The following is a 16,020-nucleotide window of genomic DNA, read 5'->3' as shown; positions in this document are numbered from 1 at the left end:
AAAATGCATATTGTAGCTGAAAAGTAACAAAAGACGGGCCACTGATGTCTTTTGTTACATTTAAGCTACAATATACATACCGTTTTTGACATGAGACTTGACCTCATTTGCTTTGTCATTTTTGGTATCACTTCTTTTGATAAGCAGTCACACCAAGCAATACACAGCTTAAAATTAAGGCGCAGACGCTGACCTTTTTGGTTTCCCTCTCCTAAAATTATTTGGTGGTTTAAGGTGCAATCTGCTCACATAACTGACCAGCATGAGGGGGCAGACAGACAGACTACGTAGAAAGGAAGGAGGGGCATGCACGCTTCTTTTCTTTCCTTTTTTCACTCTCTCTCTCCCTCTCTCTCTCTATATTTTTCTCCTTTTCTTGGCGGTAGAGGCATAGTAGGCAGTCCCTCCCACATACAAAGATGAGGGCTACATAAGGGGTTCCCTGTCTCCATCGCTCAGGACATGAAAGAAAGAGCGCAAGAGAAAGAGAAGGAGAGAAGGAGAGAGGCATCACAGAGCTCAGAGTGAGTGTGGGACAGAAATCAGACCAGCGACAGACCAGACAAACAGACAGAGACTAAAGCCCCACAGGCAGCAGGGGTTGTTTTCTTTTTACATTAGATCAAGAGTCATCGGAATAGAGACACTGGAATAGGCGCTCTTATTTTCTCATCCTCCTCAACAAGTTCACCGGCAGAAGACTGACAATCAAGCCAGCCACCCAGCCAGCTATCCTCTCCTCAGTCATCCATCCTTCTTCATTGGTTCATTCTTGTGAAAGCCTTTGGAGACCGTGGGTTTCCTGGGGGTTGTCACTAATCCTCAGTGACAGCACAAAACAGGGCAGAGTGTGTCCAACAGGGCAGAGCAAGCAGGCAGACAGGCAGAACAGGCAGAGCAGGCAAAGCAGACAGGTGTGAGCTCCAGAACAAGCATGGCAGTCCCCGTGGCAGGGTGCTCCTCGGTGGGGCTAGCGGTGATGATGACGGTGATGCTGATGACCCTGGGCACGGACAATGGAGCGGAGGCATGCAGCTGCATCCCGGCCCACCCCCAGCAACACTTCTGCTACTCAGACGTGGGTGAGTAAACAGTGGGGAAGGGGAAGAGAGTGGGACACTTTTTTTTGCCTTTTATTATTACCTTCACCAAGGAGGTTATGTTTTCGGTCGCGTTGGTTTGTCTGTTTGTTTGCTTGTCTGTCTGTCAGCAGAATAACTCAAATGTGGAGTTGTGGTTACATTTTGGTGGTGATCCGAATCATGATCTGGATCCAGGATTTTTTTTTAAAGATTCTTCACCATAGCGGAATAGAGCAAATTTTGACATTCCAGTTTCTAACTCCACAAAAACAAGGCAGAAAGACCAAATGAGGGTGTAACATATTCAGATGTTCTATCAAACAGCTTCCTTGGCGGAGGTCTGCACTCTCTCAGTGCGTTTCTAGTTATTTTTGAGATAGGAGAGTGCAGGTTGAAAGGAAATGAGTGGGGAGAGAGAGATGGGGAGGGATCAGCAAAGGACCTGTGTCAGAATCGAACCCGGGACGCTGGTGTAGCAGTCTAGTGCCTAGCCATTTGAGCCATGGCTGGGCTGAGTGGGACACTTGTGGAGTGCGATCGATCGCATAATGCAATCAGAACTTTGGCAAAATTCTCATCACTATGACGTCACCAGTACTTCGTGGGACTCTTCACATGAAGGCCAATGAGAGCTTTAGCATGTTTGTGGAAAATTCTAGAAGCACTGGGAGAGAATGTATTGCACAGCTCTTGAACAGTTGATGCTTCTTACACCTGTGGGTCGGGTCTCCTCTTTACTTGGGGAGGGCTGTTTTTGTGTCTGACGTGGTACAGTGCAAAAGGTGTTGCTTAGGAACAACTTGGAGGGGGAAAATGCAAAAGTAAAACGGCGTGTGGATTTTGAGATGTTGATTTGACTTGCACTATTTGAATTAGCCTAGCAACATACAATATGCTTCTTTTTCATAGCACAATGAATAGTGAATACAAATGCGAAATGTCAGAAGCTAATTTCACTTCTATCATTTCATGAAGCATTTTAAGCTGGTTCTAAGCAGCACTTTACTGGGTGTAAAATGACATTTATGTATTCGTAATAAAAGAAAGACTATTCAGTATGGGGTTACTGTGTTTTGCAAGTTTTGGGCACAATGTTGATGCTGCGTACTTAAGGAAAGTAAATATTACCTTTTGGGATGCATTCTAACTGTTCCCTCTCTCCTTTTCTCTGTCCCTTGATCCCTCTATGTCATTCTCTCTATCATTCTGTACTTGTTTCTTCTCATGCTCTTCTTCTCTGTGTGAGCCAAGGAAAACAGTGGCATTTGACTCTGTGTCCTCATAAACATGTTGGGCAGAGCTGGAGGCCGAGAGAGAGAGAGAGAGAGAGAGAGAGAGAGAGAGAGAGAGAGAGAGAGAGAGAGAGAGAGAGAGAGAGAGAGAGAGAGAGAGAGAGAGACACTATGGCATGTGCAGCTGTGTGCTCCACTAAATTGTAGACAGAGTAGAGAGTATTCACCAGATTGTGTCCCTTACGTAAAGAGGACACACTAAAAAACTTTAATCCTCCAATTGATTTAGATACTTACCTTCCACTTTCACAATAAAGATAGCAGACTAACTGAGGGACGTGTAAAGCTTTGCCAATTGAAATTTTCCTCTTGCAGCCAAATCAACAATCAAATATAATGCCTCAAGAACAGACAGTTCTGCAGCTAACACATTCCCCTGGTGTTCAACCTAGATAATCACTAAGACTAACAATAACAAGTCATGAGTAATACTATCTATGTCATGAGTAATATTACAACTATAACGTCATCAATCGCTATAGATGTGATGCAAGGGTTCATGCTAAAAGATTCCAGTCACACTGTAAACAACAAGGTAAACAATGTGTTACGAATGTGGTAGCCTGCAAATTCCAATTAATACTGATTGGTTGCAGGGTTATCATTCATCACATGCTTTTGAAAAACATCTCAATAATATCACTCCACCCTGCTCCTCATCGTTTCTCATGTTGGGTGTATGTTGGATGCCTGCTTTCACAATTTCCATTTAACATGTTTATAAAAAACTCAACTGTTGTGGTCATCATGTCTGGTGTGTGGAGCACTCTATTAAGACTTACCGATTCCAAATACCGATACAGATACTTTCCCCCCCCATTCATACAATGAAAATAAATGTACAGCCTTGTTTTTTCAACCTGTGATATTTGTTTTATCGTCCATTTCCATGCAAATTTAAATGTTTGTAAATGCATCCGTACTAAATGCCCTGTGTGTAATGGCGTAGTAGTGTAGTACTACTGTATAGTAGCAAAGGCTTTTCAATGACGATTAGTGTTACACTGGCGGAACGGCACACATTCTCAGTCCACACAGATACAGCTTCTTGAGGACAGAGCTTGCATGTGAAGCAGCACCCTTTGCTTTGCTTACTAATACGGCACTGAGAATGTCTGAGAAGAACACCTCTTGGTGACCTAGATCTACTCTACTCATTTCTTCAGTTGGCTGGCCAGCCAAGCCCTTTTTGGTGTGAACACGATTGGATCAACCAGGAGAGCTGTTAGCGGTTAGCCCAGTTATTGGGGAGGGGAGAAAGGGTGGGTGGGTGAGGGTTTCGGGATGTTAAGGCTCCACTGACTGGAGAGCGTCCAAGCTGTGCAAAGAGTAAATGTACTACATGAGTTTCAAAAGTCCCACGCCATTAGCATGTCAATGGGCCAGGCGTGCGGCTACGCATACTAATCGCACATCTTACAGAGCCGGGCAGGATATCTTTGTGGACATGACAAGGCTTGCGATTTATTTGTGAATGTGAACTTAAAACACCTGATTTTGAGCAAATGAAGCATCATTTTTTTTATCCTTTACCTTTTTTGTCTTGTCCTATATTAGCCTCAAAGCTGCAGCCAAAGAGAACACTCGCTAGGCTATTAGGGCCCATTACAGATTGGAACGGCATGGGGAGATTTGCAAATTGCACTTGTTCACATGTGCACAATTAGCTGTAATGAAGTAAATCACTGATGGGAAGCCAACAGCAGAGAAGACGAGCTAGATAAGACAATACTTTTCAACACTTTTAAAACAAAATCTTGGCAGACTTTATAGAGAGGACAATGACCGCAAATGTCCTCGAGCCAAATATTGGCTCATGGGCTAATAGACACACAAAAAATACAATGGACATTGTGCTGTCCTGATGTGAACAACAAGTCATATAAACATCCGATCTTCCTTATCATCTTAAACTCAAACTTAATAAATCGCAGGACAGAGACACAGAACAAGAACACGGTGTACAACCCACCGCACCATTCCTTCCATGGCTTCCCCAGATACCTCGTGACGGATCAATTTTATGTCCTGTTCTTTTGCCTCTTTTCGGCGAATGACCCCACTCCTTGTAATAAGCCCAAAATCAGTTTTTAAGAAACCACAGGAACCATTCCTCAAGAGATTAAGCATTCCTAACAACAATCCAACCCACATCCTGACTCCAGAATGCTTTCTGACTACAAGCCTCATCGTAATATTAGGGCTTTTCGTTATCCTTTCTTTAATTGCTTTCCTACTCCTAATTCACCATTGCTTGATTACAGAGCTCTGCATACTGTAGCTGAATGAAAACATTACATAAGTACCGTAAAGACAAAGGGAAGCGTGAGAGTGAAAGAGAGACATTCTTGCCTCAGAGTGGGCGAGTCGTTGCCAACTGTGCAACTTCTGCTTGGTGTTTATTCAGCTGGGGATGCACCTTCCAAAAAAGAATGACTTCATGAAATGTATGATATCCGGCTTGTCTGTGGTAAATCGATACTTGTCTTAAGCAAGTGATCCAGAAAGTCATAAGAAGTGGCATGGCATTTGGCATGGCATTTGTTTTAAAAACAGTATCCCCGCTTTTAATATAAGATTGTAAGATTGGGTAATGACACACGCACGCACGCACGCACGCACGCACGCACGCACGCACGCACGCACGCACGCACACGCACACACACACACACACACACACACACACACACACACACACACACACACACACACACACACACACACCTGTGCTACCAGCACCCCAGGTGATTGGCTAGTAACAAGGTGTGACAACAGCCCAGAAGAAATTCATAATGAACTGGCCACAGGAGAGCACAACACTCATAGACCACAGCAGATCACACCAAGCCACTCAAATCAGCAGATTGACATTAAACCAGTCCTATTAATATGGTTATGGTAGAACACAGTCTAAGTTTATATAACTGCAAAAAGACGAATAAAAAGACACACTCACACGCATATCTCTGCACCTTTGAGCTTTGCCTCTCTAATTTGAAGTGCCGATGTTTGTTACAGTGGCTAATTTGGAATGGTTTCAGCTTCAGAATGGCTGGAGAGCTTTGAGGGTCCACAAATGTAGCTCTGGAATCACTGGAAGTGGAGCTCAAAAGTATTTTTTAATGTATTTCATTAGTTCACTCTCTGAAATTTGGATTAAGCTTGTATGCATATATCTTCGTTCTCGCTGGAGAATGGACTTCTCGTGATCATGCCGCTCTCGCATTTGAGTGGCTGTCCACACGGTGGACTGATCATCAATGGGGTCCTCAGGGATCACTGCACTAAAGAAGCTGAGATAGATTATGTGGCATATTGGGCAAGATCGCTGCCCGTGGTGCTGAAGTACTGCCACGGCCGAGAAATGTCTATGCAGCAAACATTCTCGAGCTCAGGAATACGGGTCGCCACTGAGAGATCGGGCAGTATCTGCGCTCGCAGATATGTGCGAATTCTGAGTGGACACCCCCCGGCAGATGATGGTTGGAGAGCAATGGAGCGAGGTGAAATGAAAGGAAGCTAGGGCAAGACACCTGACGAATCGATTGAACAGCGGCACAAGGGAGGCGAAAGGGAAGGTGGTGGGTGCGAGTGAGAACTCAGGTGAATGACAGTTGAGTGAAGAACAGAATGCAGGTGGTGAATTAGGCATGCCAAATTTCACTCTTTCGTTTTTAACAAAATGTGCATTTAATGTAACCAAGTCAAAGAGTCAAGTCAAAAGACTTTTTCATATTTTGGTAAATGAGAATACCTTGGAAGTCTTCGTTTTATTTCACTGAGGGTGGATTTGTTTAACGTACCTCCCTTAAGATGACAACAACAAGTGAGAATAAGGTGAGAATAAGAGTGAAAACACTCTTGAGTGTGAAGAGCAGTTAAACATCCTGAGATTGGGATCTCAAGGCTCAATGGTATTGGGTAACATTTCCTGGAGGAATGAATATCTCTTCACGGTCACTGAACTAATGAAGACCTATTGAACACTGCAGTGAGTGTGGGTATTCCCCAAACGAATGAATGAATGTTATCAAATAGATGGTGTGGATTTCCTACATTGTCTGAACATTGAAATCCTCTAATGTGGAAGTGGGTGTTCCCAGAATTAATGAATATTACCAAATACCTATTTGTTGTGGACTTGCCACATTGGCTGAACATCGTAATTCTCTCAAGTTTGAAATGTAAAGAAAACCCTGAAACACAAGATGCCCCACATTCCTGGTCATCCATCCGATCTGTATCACTATGGGACGATCTGCATCACATTGGTTGTGTATCCAGCACAGTAGTATCAGATTTATTGTGGCACTTTTGGAGCGTTTATTCATTTGGGTTTAAATGGAGGAGAACTGCTCCTCCAACACAAACTGTCGGATCCCAGTCAAGACTGTGCTCTGTCACTGTTTCTCATTGGTGGAACAATCTCCCAGAGGCAGTAAGGCTAAGAACATCTATTTCAACTTTCAAGAAGCAAGTTAAGACTCTCCTCTTTAGTGACTGTCTACTACACTAATGTGTGAGCTGCCCCATTCCCGAGCGAGGCATAATGTGTAGATGTGTGTGTACTCTAATCCTGTGCTAATGTACTTAAGCTCCTCTTCATTCTGTAGAATCATTTACTTGAATGGAGGTCCCCAATATTTGTGGGCCTGCTATTTCTTAATAACGGACTTGTGAATTCAATATCAGACCGCTGCCAATAGCAATAGACTTTTTGTTGCTAATTCTTGCCAAAGAGTCTGATCACTTCTTGCTCAAAATCAGCTGATGTCACCAAACAACACCATTTCGTGCAGTGTTCTAGAACAGCCAAGTTGGGAAGTCAGCAAACTTTTTTGTGTTGTGTAAGTCATTTTAATTCCCCAACGATTAAACTTCAGTAGCCTCTAACTGCAGCTGGTGTCGTTGGCGACCCTATTCACTTGCTGAAAATGCTTCACTACATCATATCAACATTGATATGACATTAAAGAGAGCCATAGTGCTGCGCTAAGGGGTTAACCCCTTAGCGCAGCACCTATGTTATAACCTTACTGTAACCATAATTGTAACGACTATGTCTTAATCTGTTGCGTAAGGCTCTCTGCATTGGCATAGCAATGTTGTTATGATGTAGTTGAGTATTTTCAGCAAATAGTGAATAGGCCCGTCCGCGACCCCATCTGCAGTAAGAGGCTACATCAAAATGCATAAGTTACAGTTCACAATATATTCAGTGAGTCCTATTTTCTAGTTTTTCTGTTCTCTAAAGCACATTTTAAGTAAATTTGGCTGCTTTTGTGGAACTCTTCACACAGATGGACAAACCTATAACCAAATTGGCCAAGCTAATAGAGAGACGCACTTTGCAAAATGTTACAAAAACAATGCATTGAACAACACTCACTTTGTATAGCTGTAAACACAACTCACTAATATACACACAATTTACAAATGATGAACACTCATTCATTTCACAACTGTGTGTGTTTACAACTATGTGAGTTAGGCAAACCATGTGGGGCTTTGCAATGTATCTACAGTTTTGCTGATTTGGTGCGAGGTTGTTGTATTCGTGTTACAAAAATCTGTAATAGCCCAACTACTCTATATGCAAGTCTGGCTTCTAGAAAATTAGGTTGTCTGAGAAACAGTCAGAGACACTGACAACAAGAGCACTGTTGGTTGCATGCAAAGCTTTTGGAAATTGACTTGGCAAAATCAACAATGTCAATAACAACCGACATCTCAAGCAAAAAAGACACTGCATGCGTGTGTGTGTGTGTGTGCGTCTGTGTGTGTGCCTTGTGTAATGTGTGGTGTGTTTGTGTGTGTGTGCGTGCATGTGTGTGTGTATATCAGAGTGTGTGTGTGTGTGTGTAAAAGCTGCGCTGGGACTGTGTTAGAGCCCCCCATAGAGAGAGGCCAGTCCAGTCCAGTCCAGCTGGATGAGCACTGCGGAGAGTCCTGTGGAGGCCAGAGGGGATTGGAATGGAATGCCAGAAATGAGATTGTCATTGTAAGCTAATGCCTATGTGGTGGGGCTGAGCCATTATGGAAGAAATTGTGTTTTTTGTCTAAATTGAAATCAATCATTATTAGTCAATCACGATTATTAAACAACAATATATATATATTTTTTAAATCATAAAATGAAATATAACCAAGACTGTATATGACGGATGAAGAAATAAAACGGAATTGTACAGGTAATAACTATGTAAAAGGCAATAGCATGAATTTTAGGTGGGCCTACAGATTTTTGACCAGAAGTACCAGCCTGTCAACATGGCTTCAAGGACGCCTGAGGGCAGGTCACTACATGGCCCCCTGTGTGATCATGTTTAATTGCCACGGCCACGAATTGCCATTTTTGATTAATTTCGATTCATTGTGCAGCCCTACTACAGTATGCGGTTATGTATATTGCACACTGCAAATTTACCTTGAGCGGCCACATGGTTGTGGTTCTGACATAGTACAGATGGCAATTTGTTCACATTAGAAAAACTGCACTAGAACCATAAATAACAAATCTAAGTATTCATTATGACTGGGAAAATGGCACTTTTCATAAATGACCTTCTCCATGGTCCGCTATTTTGAATTTCCAGAAATGTGCATTTTTAGCTGCAAAGCTTACTGTATGCTGATCATACTGGTAAATATTAGTTCATTATTTCGTAAATATTCAAAAAAGATCCAGTTTGGTAGTTTGGCAGCACAGTTTCGAAGAGCAGCATACTTTGTAGTTGCAATACCTACTTTGGTAACCATCTTACACAGTGCACCTTGAAGTCAGCAAGGCAACTCACTTTTTATGTTTTACTGGCTTGCAATGTTTTACAGTGTAGAAATTATGGTTTGAGTACAGCTGTTCTAATGTAAACAAACAGCCATCTTTTATAGTGTATTGTGTGAACTGGACAGGAGTATATCTTTTGAGACTATTTGAGACTATTTGAGACATCAAAATATTCAAGGAAGAACAAAAAAGTGTCTCGTTCTTTAAACTTCTCCTTCAGTTTGTTCATTGGTCCCCTACAATTGCCAAGTTGTTGTAAGGTCCACATTTAAAAGTTTCAAATTCTGTAATATTATGTATGGGATAGGGATGCAAAACTATTTTACAGTATTTAGCGCGTCAGTATTAACAGTATCAGTTTTACAGTACTTAGCACGTTAAGTGTCAGGTGCTTCCTGACATGATTAGATGTTTTAGTTCTGGTCAAATCCTGAAATAACAAAACACTGGTGAAGGGAAAAAACACTTAAGTGGCAAATTCAAAACATATTTCTCCATGTCAGAATGAGCTCTGTGAATGAGGCCCGATGTGCTGAGAGCTTTTTTCTCAATCAGAGGCGCCCGGAGGGTAAATACAGGTACTTGTGATGCAGAGCATGATCCCAAGCACACCGCAGTGCACAGCAGAGCAGAGCAGAGCAGAGCAGCCCATTAGTAACCCCGGGAAGCAGAGCAGTGTGTGTGTGTGTGTGTGCGTGCGTGCGTGCGTGCATGTGTGTGATCTAACAGGAGGGGCGTACTACAACGACACAGGGTTATATAACAGTCAGAGTGGCATGATAGCAGGGCAGGTCAGGCCTTGCTTGTAAAGATTAAGACAACCACCAAGTGCCCCTTGCCTTTGGTAGTTTGTACATATTAACAGAATCAAAGTAGTGGTAGTCTTAGTTAGTAGTAGAGTAGAGTAACTTTATTGATCCCGAGGAAATTAAGGAAATTAACACTATTACTTATACAGTAGTAGTAGTAGTACAGTAGTTTTATTGAGGGTAAAATGATAAATTATGTTTTATTTATCCTGTTTCAATTTGATTTATGTATCCCATGTTTACCATGTGCAAATGTTTCTTTAAACACTACGTGTATTGTACTGTTCAATGTGAACGTTTGTTAAAAACGAACGTTCGGGAGAAGTGTAATGAAAATTGCCATGCCTAATTACCACCTGCATTCTATTCTCCGCTGAACTGTCAATCGTCTTAATTCAGTGCGAAAGATGGGCACGCCTATTTAACCAGCATCTCATTCTCCGCTCTGCCGTCATTCGGTGAAATTTCAGCACATTGAAATTTGGAACACCCCTTAATTAACTATATAGCATTTATTCTTCGCTCAAATTTTCTTTCTCGCTCGCACCCACCACCTCTCCATTAGCCTACCTTACGCCCCTGATCTATCGATTCGTCAAACATCTTGCCCTAGCTTAGTCTCAGTTCACCTCGCTCCTTTGCTCTCCTACCATCATTCGCCGGGGGTGTCTGCTCAGAGCTCGCACATATCTGTGGGCGCAGATACTGCCCGAGCTCTCAGTGGCGTCCCGTATTCCCGAGCTCGAGAATGTTTACTGCATAGACATTTCTAGGCCGTGGCAGTACTTCAGCACCACGACCAGTGACCTTGCCCAATACGCCATGTAATCTCTCAGCTTCTCGAGTGCAGTGGTCCGCTGACCCGTGAAGCACTTTGATGATCGGTCCACCGTGTGGACAGCTGCTCTCCTGTAAGAGCGGCGTGATCACGAGAAGTCTGTTCTCCAGCGAGAACGAAGATGTATGCATACATGCTTAATCCAAATTTCATAGAGTGAACTAATGTAAACCCTTTCAGCCTATGATTGTGCTTGCCACCATTTTCTAATAAAATGTCATGTTTCATTTGTTTCAGTAATACGGGCAAAGATATCCGGGGAGAAGATTGTGTCTCCAAACAATATGTCCTCCCCCTTGATGAAGATGGTCCAGTATGAAATTAAACTGATTAAGGTAAGAAATGAGCCTAGCCACGATGTGTTTCCCAAAGACTTTGGTGTTAACAAATTTAGCATCTTTGTTGGTTGCAATGCAATCACTGTACCTGTTACCAAACAACTACTACAGTAAGCTACAAGCTGGCTAGCAACTGGGGCGTTGATGGGAAATGCAGTGCAGAGGAATTTAAATGGGGATGGGCATGCATCTGTCCACTGTCATATGTCCCTCCTTCCTACTCTCTGTTGACATGGATGACAATACAAACTCACTGGCTCGACATCGTCTCAAACACAAGCTTCTCGGCATGAGTGATACTGGGACTGATGAAATGTGTAAACAGCCCCAGGCTTGTTTTGAATACGGTGTGATCCGGTGGTATGAAAATGAGATGTTGTTTTTCCTTCCAAAGCGTGCCTCAGTTCCGACCCTTCCAATTTGTTTCAACCTAAACCCGGGCAGGCCAGACAGCCTCATAAAGTCATAAATCCATTTGTCAACAAGCCTGACAGAAGGGATATTGACGGACACATCATGGGAAAAGGGAATTGATTTAATACCAGGCAATAAAACTCTCCCTTTACAGATGTCAGCAATGGTGATAAGTCACTCTGCTGTGCCAGATCCCTGCTAACAAAAGGGTACTGCAATGGAATGGCACATATGAGCCTGTGGCTCTAAGATGATGTGATTATATACAGTACACACAGACCGTAGCTCCAAAACATGGATGCTAATGTAACTGACGTCATCCTGCCCAGTTCGTCCCCATGGGCTCGAACCCGGAACCTCAGATGAAATTCCAGCTTGTGGGAGGAGATCTTTAAGGGCCAAAATTAAAATCTGCAACGAAGTTGCAGGCCAAATTCAATATATACAGGTATATATTTTCAAAAATGGACAAAAATTGTGAATGCATGCACTCAATACTCATAGTCAATTTAAAGGTTAAATGTGCCTAAACTAATTCTGTTACATATGACTGTGGCTGGGTCCACTCATATTCCTGTGACACACCAAATTTCATGTTCAAGTCTTTTTATGTTATACACTAATGGCGTACGTAGGCCTATGTGGGCTAACTGTAATACACATTTGAAATGACCTTGAGGGCCAAATAAAATGACTCTGTGGGCCCCCGGTTTGTGTTTGACATCCCTGCTCTATGCTGTACCCCGCTTGCTGGCATCTGCTACACGACTGCTATTAAGATCTCCTGTTAGGTTCATAGACATTTCCAACATCTGCTGCTTCTGTGTAATATTGGTTTACTCTACAGTTGTGTGACTTATTTGAGAAGGTAACAGTTTGCATTTTCATGTTTGTAGATATTTAAAGGGTTTGACAAAGTTAAGGACCTCCAGTACGTCTACACTCCTCTCTACTCTTCACTTTGTGGAGTCAAGCTGGATTCCAACAACAAAATCCAGTACTTGTTGTCAGGTAAGTTTCTCATAAAAAAGACAACAAAGCTTTATTGCCTATATGACAATCACTCACACTCATGACGTGATAATCAACTCATTGTGTTGTTCAGAATGGAGGAAGGAGTTCTGCTAAAAAAAGGGCCCACAATCTAAAACACAACACAGTAGGACTGATTGAGTATGATAAAAATAAATAAATCAAAATCACGATTATTTCAGTCATTTTTGATATCGCATTTTGTGATCACACAATCACAAGTGTGTAATGGCTCAAGTGGAGGGGGATGTATTGCGCTTAGCGTAACCAAACTTTTGTCAGTATAGACAAATGACAAAAATATTGTTTGAAATCGATATTATGAAATTTGATATTGTTTGACAGCAATATTGATATCACGATATAAATTCGACATATTACACAGCCCTACAACACATTCCCAAAGTTAGCAAAATCTTCAGTGGATATCAATGACACTCTGTGGCCCCAGGCTATCATATTACTGTAAACTACATTTGATACAGAGCTTTTATCAAAAATGAATCATCCTGACCAACGCTCATGAACAGAACCCCTGATCATTGCCAGAAGAAAATCCTTACAGTGATCAATGGTAGAATGTAGGATTGTGGCTAGAGTAGGCATTACAGCTGCCCATTCCCAAAATGGATCTTTTCATGAATATTGATTTATTATAAACTATATTTGCTGGCCTGACCAAAGAACAGGATGATTTGTGCCTAAAGATGATTATTACTGGCAATTCTAAATGGTGAACATGGAGAATATACACCTTTCCAAGTATAACAAATTTGCCCACTCATGATGAAAACTTATAAATTGATGGTGGTGAAAAATACTCATGAAAAAGATCCCATTTGTGAAAGGACAGCATCAGTTCTGGAAGTAAAAACTTTAGACTTACATACTCAACATACATTCTACCTCTACAGTAAGTCTCATGTTCACTGCTGCATTGCAGGACACATCCGTCGAGATGGGAAGGTGAACATTGGACTCTGTGACTTCACAGAGCCGTGGGACAACTTGTCACTGACCCAACGCAAGAACCTCAACTACAGATACCAGATGGGTTGTGATTGCAAAGTAAGTCTATGATGAGATTCTAACTCATCCAAATAACATTACTCAAAAGAATAACATTGGCAAGCTGCTTGTTCACCTAGCTTAAGTGATTTGTCGTAATGTGCTGTATTTTCTTCCCTTCACATTGACAAGGTGATCAGTAAAAACTTGTTTACTGGACTGGTGTGCCAACCTAGAGAAGACTTTTACTTGACTTTTATTTGTACTTCATCCCACCATATAGGAATTTCAATATTTGACAGCAATTACTGAGAATTGTTTATTTTTGGCACAAAGTGTGAACATGTGGCTCCAAATGGCTTTGGAGACATATAAATGGCTTTATATATTTAACGTTTACTTTTATATTTCCTTTTTGATATGGACCATGCACTTGTGTCTGAATATAAATAAAGAATTGAATTGAACATTTTAAATCCAAACTCCTTCTCTTTATCCCACAGATCGCTCCCTGCTACACAGTGCCCTGTGCCTCAACGGCGGATAACGAGTGCTTGTGGACTGACTGGGTGTTGGACAACAGCCTGAGCGGGGAACAGGCTCGGCAGCACGCATGCATAAAGCGCAGCGATGGCTCCTGTGCCTGGTACCAGGGCACCCCTCCGCCAGAAGCAGACCTTCTAGACCCAACCGACCCCTGAGCAGAACCTGACCAAACCTGAGACAATGCACACCTGCTCCACCTGAGAAGGACCTGTTGGATCCAAACGAACCCTGAGAAGAGCTTCCTTGACCCAACTGACCCCTGAGAGGAGCCGAACAAAACACGAGACAAAAAACACAGACACAGACACAGACACAGACACACACACACACACACACACACACACACACACACACACACACACACACACACACACACACACACACACACACACACACACACACACACCTGATTGACGCCTGAGCTACCTGAGAAGGAGTTGTTGGATCCGACTGACCCCATGATACCATGATACACATTGGCTCTGACTCTGGAGAGGAAGGTCTTTGACCCTCTTTGATCCACGGACCCAACCAGTGCCCCAAACACACCTGCTCAACCCTTGAGATAAAGCTGCTGCACCCCTTTGATTGTTGAGAAGGACTTCCTTGACCACCTCCCCAATTGACAAGTGAGAATCTCCTGCTTCACCCAATAGAATCCCGAGACACAACTGCACAAACTGACAATAACTTGGGGTGAAAAAACAGAGCCAGAATGCCCCATCTTCCACATGTAGAAGCTCACTTACTCCAACCTATCAAATCATTAAGAATATTTACTTGCACCAGTCATGAGACACCCAAAATTGAACGGGGATGAGAGGCATCTATTGTCAAATCTGTCTTTATCATAAATACTCTACAGGACTCAACCAGTCAACAATACCCTAAGACATAGCAATGAGACAATACAAACTTTCCAACCGCAATGGTTACAATCAGGTTAGGAAATGAAGGCGCACATTGCATGGATCTTTTTAAGTTTAATTTTCTGTAGTACTTTTCAATATAATACAAGTACAAAATGAGCAAAATAAACCAATGTCAAAGATCCAATAATATTTTAAGACTGCAGTGTACAAAGCGGATTCCAAAAAAGTTGGGACACTTTGTATTTTGTGAATAAAATCAAAATGCTGGTATTTTCCAAAACATCTAATATGCTAATAAGGTATAGCATTATGTACAGACAACATATCAGTTGTTAAAGTCGAGCAGAATTATTGTTTTGAGGTAATTATGTGATCATTTAAAATTTGACCCATGCAACAAATCTCAAAAAAGTTGGGACAGGGCCAACACATGTTGTAATAGTTGGATAATTCTAAAAATTAAACAAGGAAGAATATTTTAAAAGGAACTATATTGACTGCCAACATGAATGCACAAATAAAATACCATCACATAGAGGCTATGGCACTCAGCGGCGAAGATTTTGAGGGACTAATTACTTATCTATTACACAGAAAGATTGAATTATCAAAATTGCAGGCATATAAGGCCTACTTCCGTAATATAGAGTTCTGTGTAATCATTGCACGAGTTATGAGATCATGACATACTCGTGGTCAATAAGCAAACTATGACACTCCAACAATGACAGCTCTCGAAAAAATGACCATAAACACAACACTTGATTAATGCACATGATGCAGTGGGAAACAGTGGGAAAAAGTGCGAAAAAGCTCATTCTATGGACCTAGGACACATGTGAAACTGTCCTCTGATTACAGAATGGTAAATATTTAATCCATTTTGAAAATTATGGAGTCATGCACCCTCAAGCTTATATAGAAAATTAATACTTAACCTTGATTTAGTGGGCAGTCTGAAAGACAGCAAATATGATGGTGAGGGGGTGCAGAGGTGCCTTG

At 42.0% G+C, this 16,020-nt stretch overlaps 2 protein-coding genes across 2 annotated transcripts in view; one reads left to right on the top strand and one right to left on the bottom strand.

Annotated features, from left to right (window-relative positions):
• The window catches only part of syn2b (synapsin IIb), a 108,163-nt gene that overhangs the window by 19,339 nt on the left and 72,804 nt on the right, over positions 1 to 16,020 (bottom strand). The gene's annotated exons all lie outside the window — the stretch shown is intronic.
• Positions 442 to 15,215, top strand: LOC134462851 (metalloproteinase inhibitor 4-like). The gene is made up of 5 exons (XM_063216076.1): positions 442 to 1,082; positions 11,046 to 11,143; positions 12,457 to 12,571; positions 13,536 to 13,660; positions 14,104 to 15,215. The coding sequence occupies exons 1-5, from the start codon at positions 935 to 937 to the stop codon at positions 14,299 to 14,301; spliced, it is 684 nt and encodes a 227-aa protein (XP_063072146.1). The 5' UTR covers positions 442 to 934; the 3' UTR covers positions 14,302 to 15,215.

The sequence above is a fragment of the Engraulis encrasicolus genome, chromosome 14, assembly GCF_034702125.1.
Source record: "Engraulis encrasicolus isolate BLACKSEA-1 chromosome 14, IST_EnEncr_1.0, whole genome shotgun sequence".
In the NCBI taxonomy this organism is placed as follows: domain Eukaryota; kingdom Metazoa; phylum Chordata; class Actinopteri; order Clupeiformes; family Engraulidae; genus Engraulis; species Engraulis encrasicolus.
The sequence above is the reverse complement of the archived record's forward strand: the minus strand, read 5'-3'. Positions and strand labels throughout refer to the sequence as shown.

Coding starts and splice junctions, on each gene's coding strand:
- LOC134462851 (XM_063216076.1), top strand. CDS start 935: ATGGCAGTCCCCGTGGCAGGGTGCTCCTCGGTGGGGCTAGCGGTGATG. Junction 1,083..11,045: donor CTTCTGCTACTCAGACGTGG/GTGAGTAAACAG, acceptor CATTTGTTTCAG/TAATACGGGCAAAGATATCC. Junction 11,144..12,456: donor ATGAAATTAAACTGATTAAG/GTAAGAAATGAG, acceptor TCATGTTTGTAG/ATATTTAAAGGGTTTGACAA.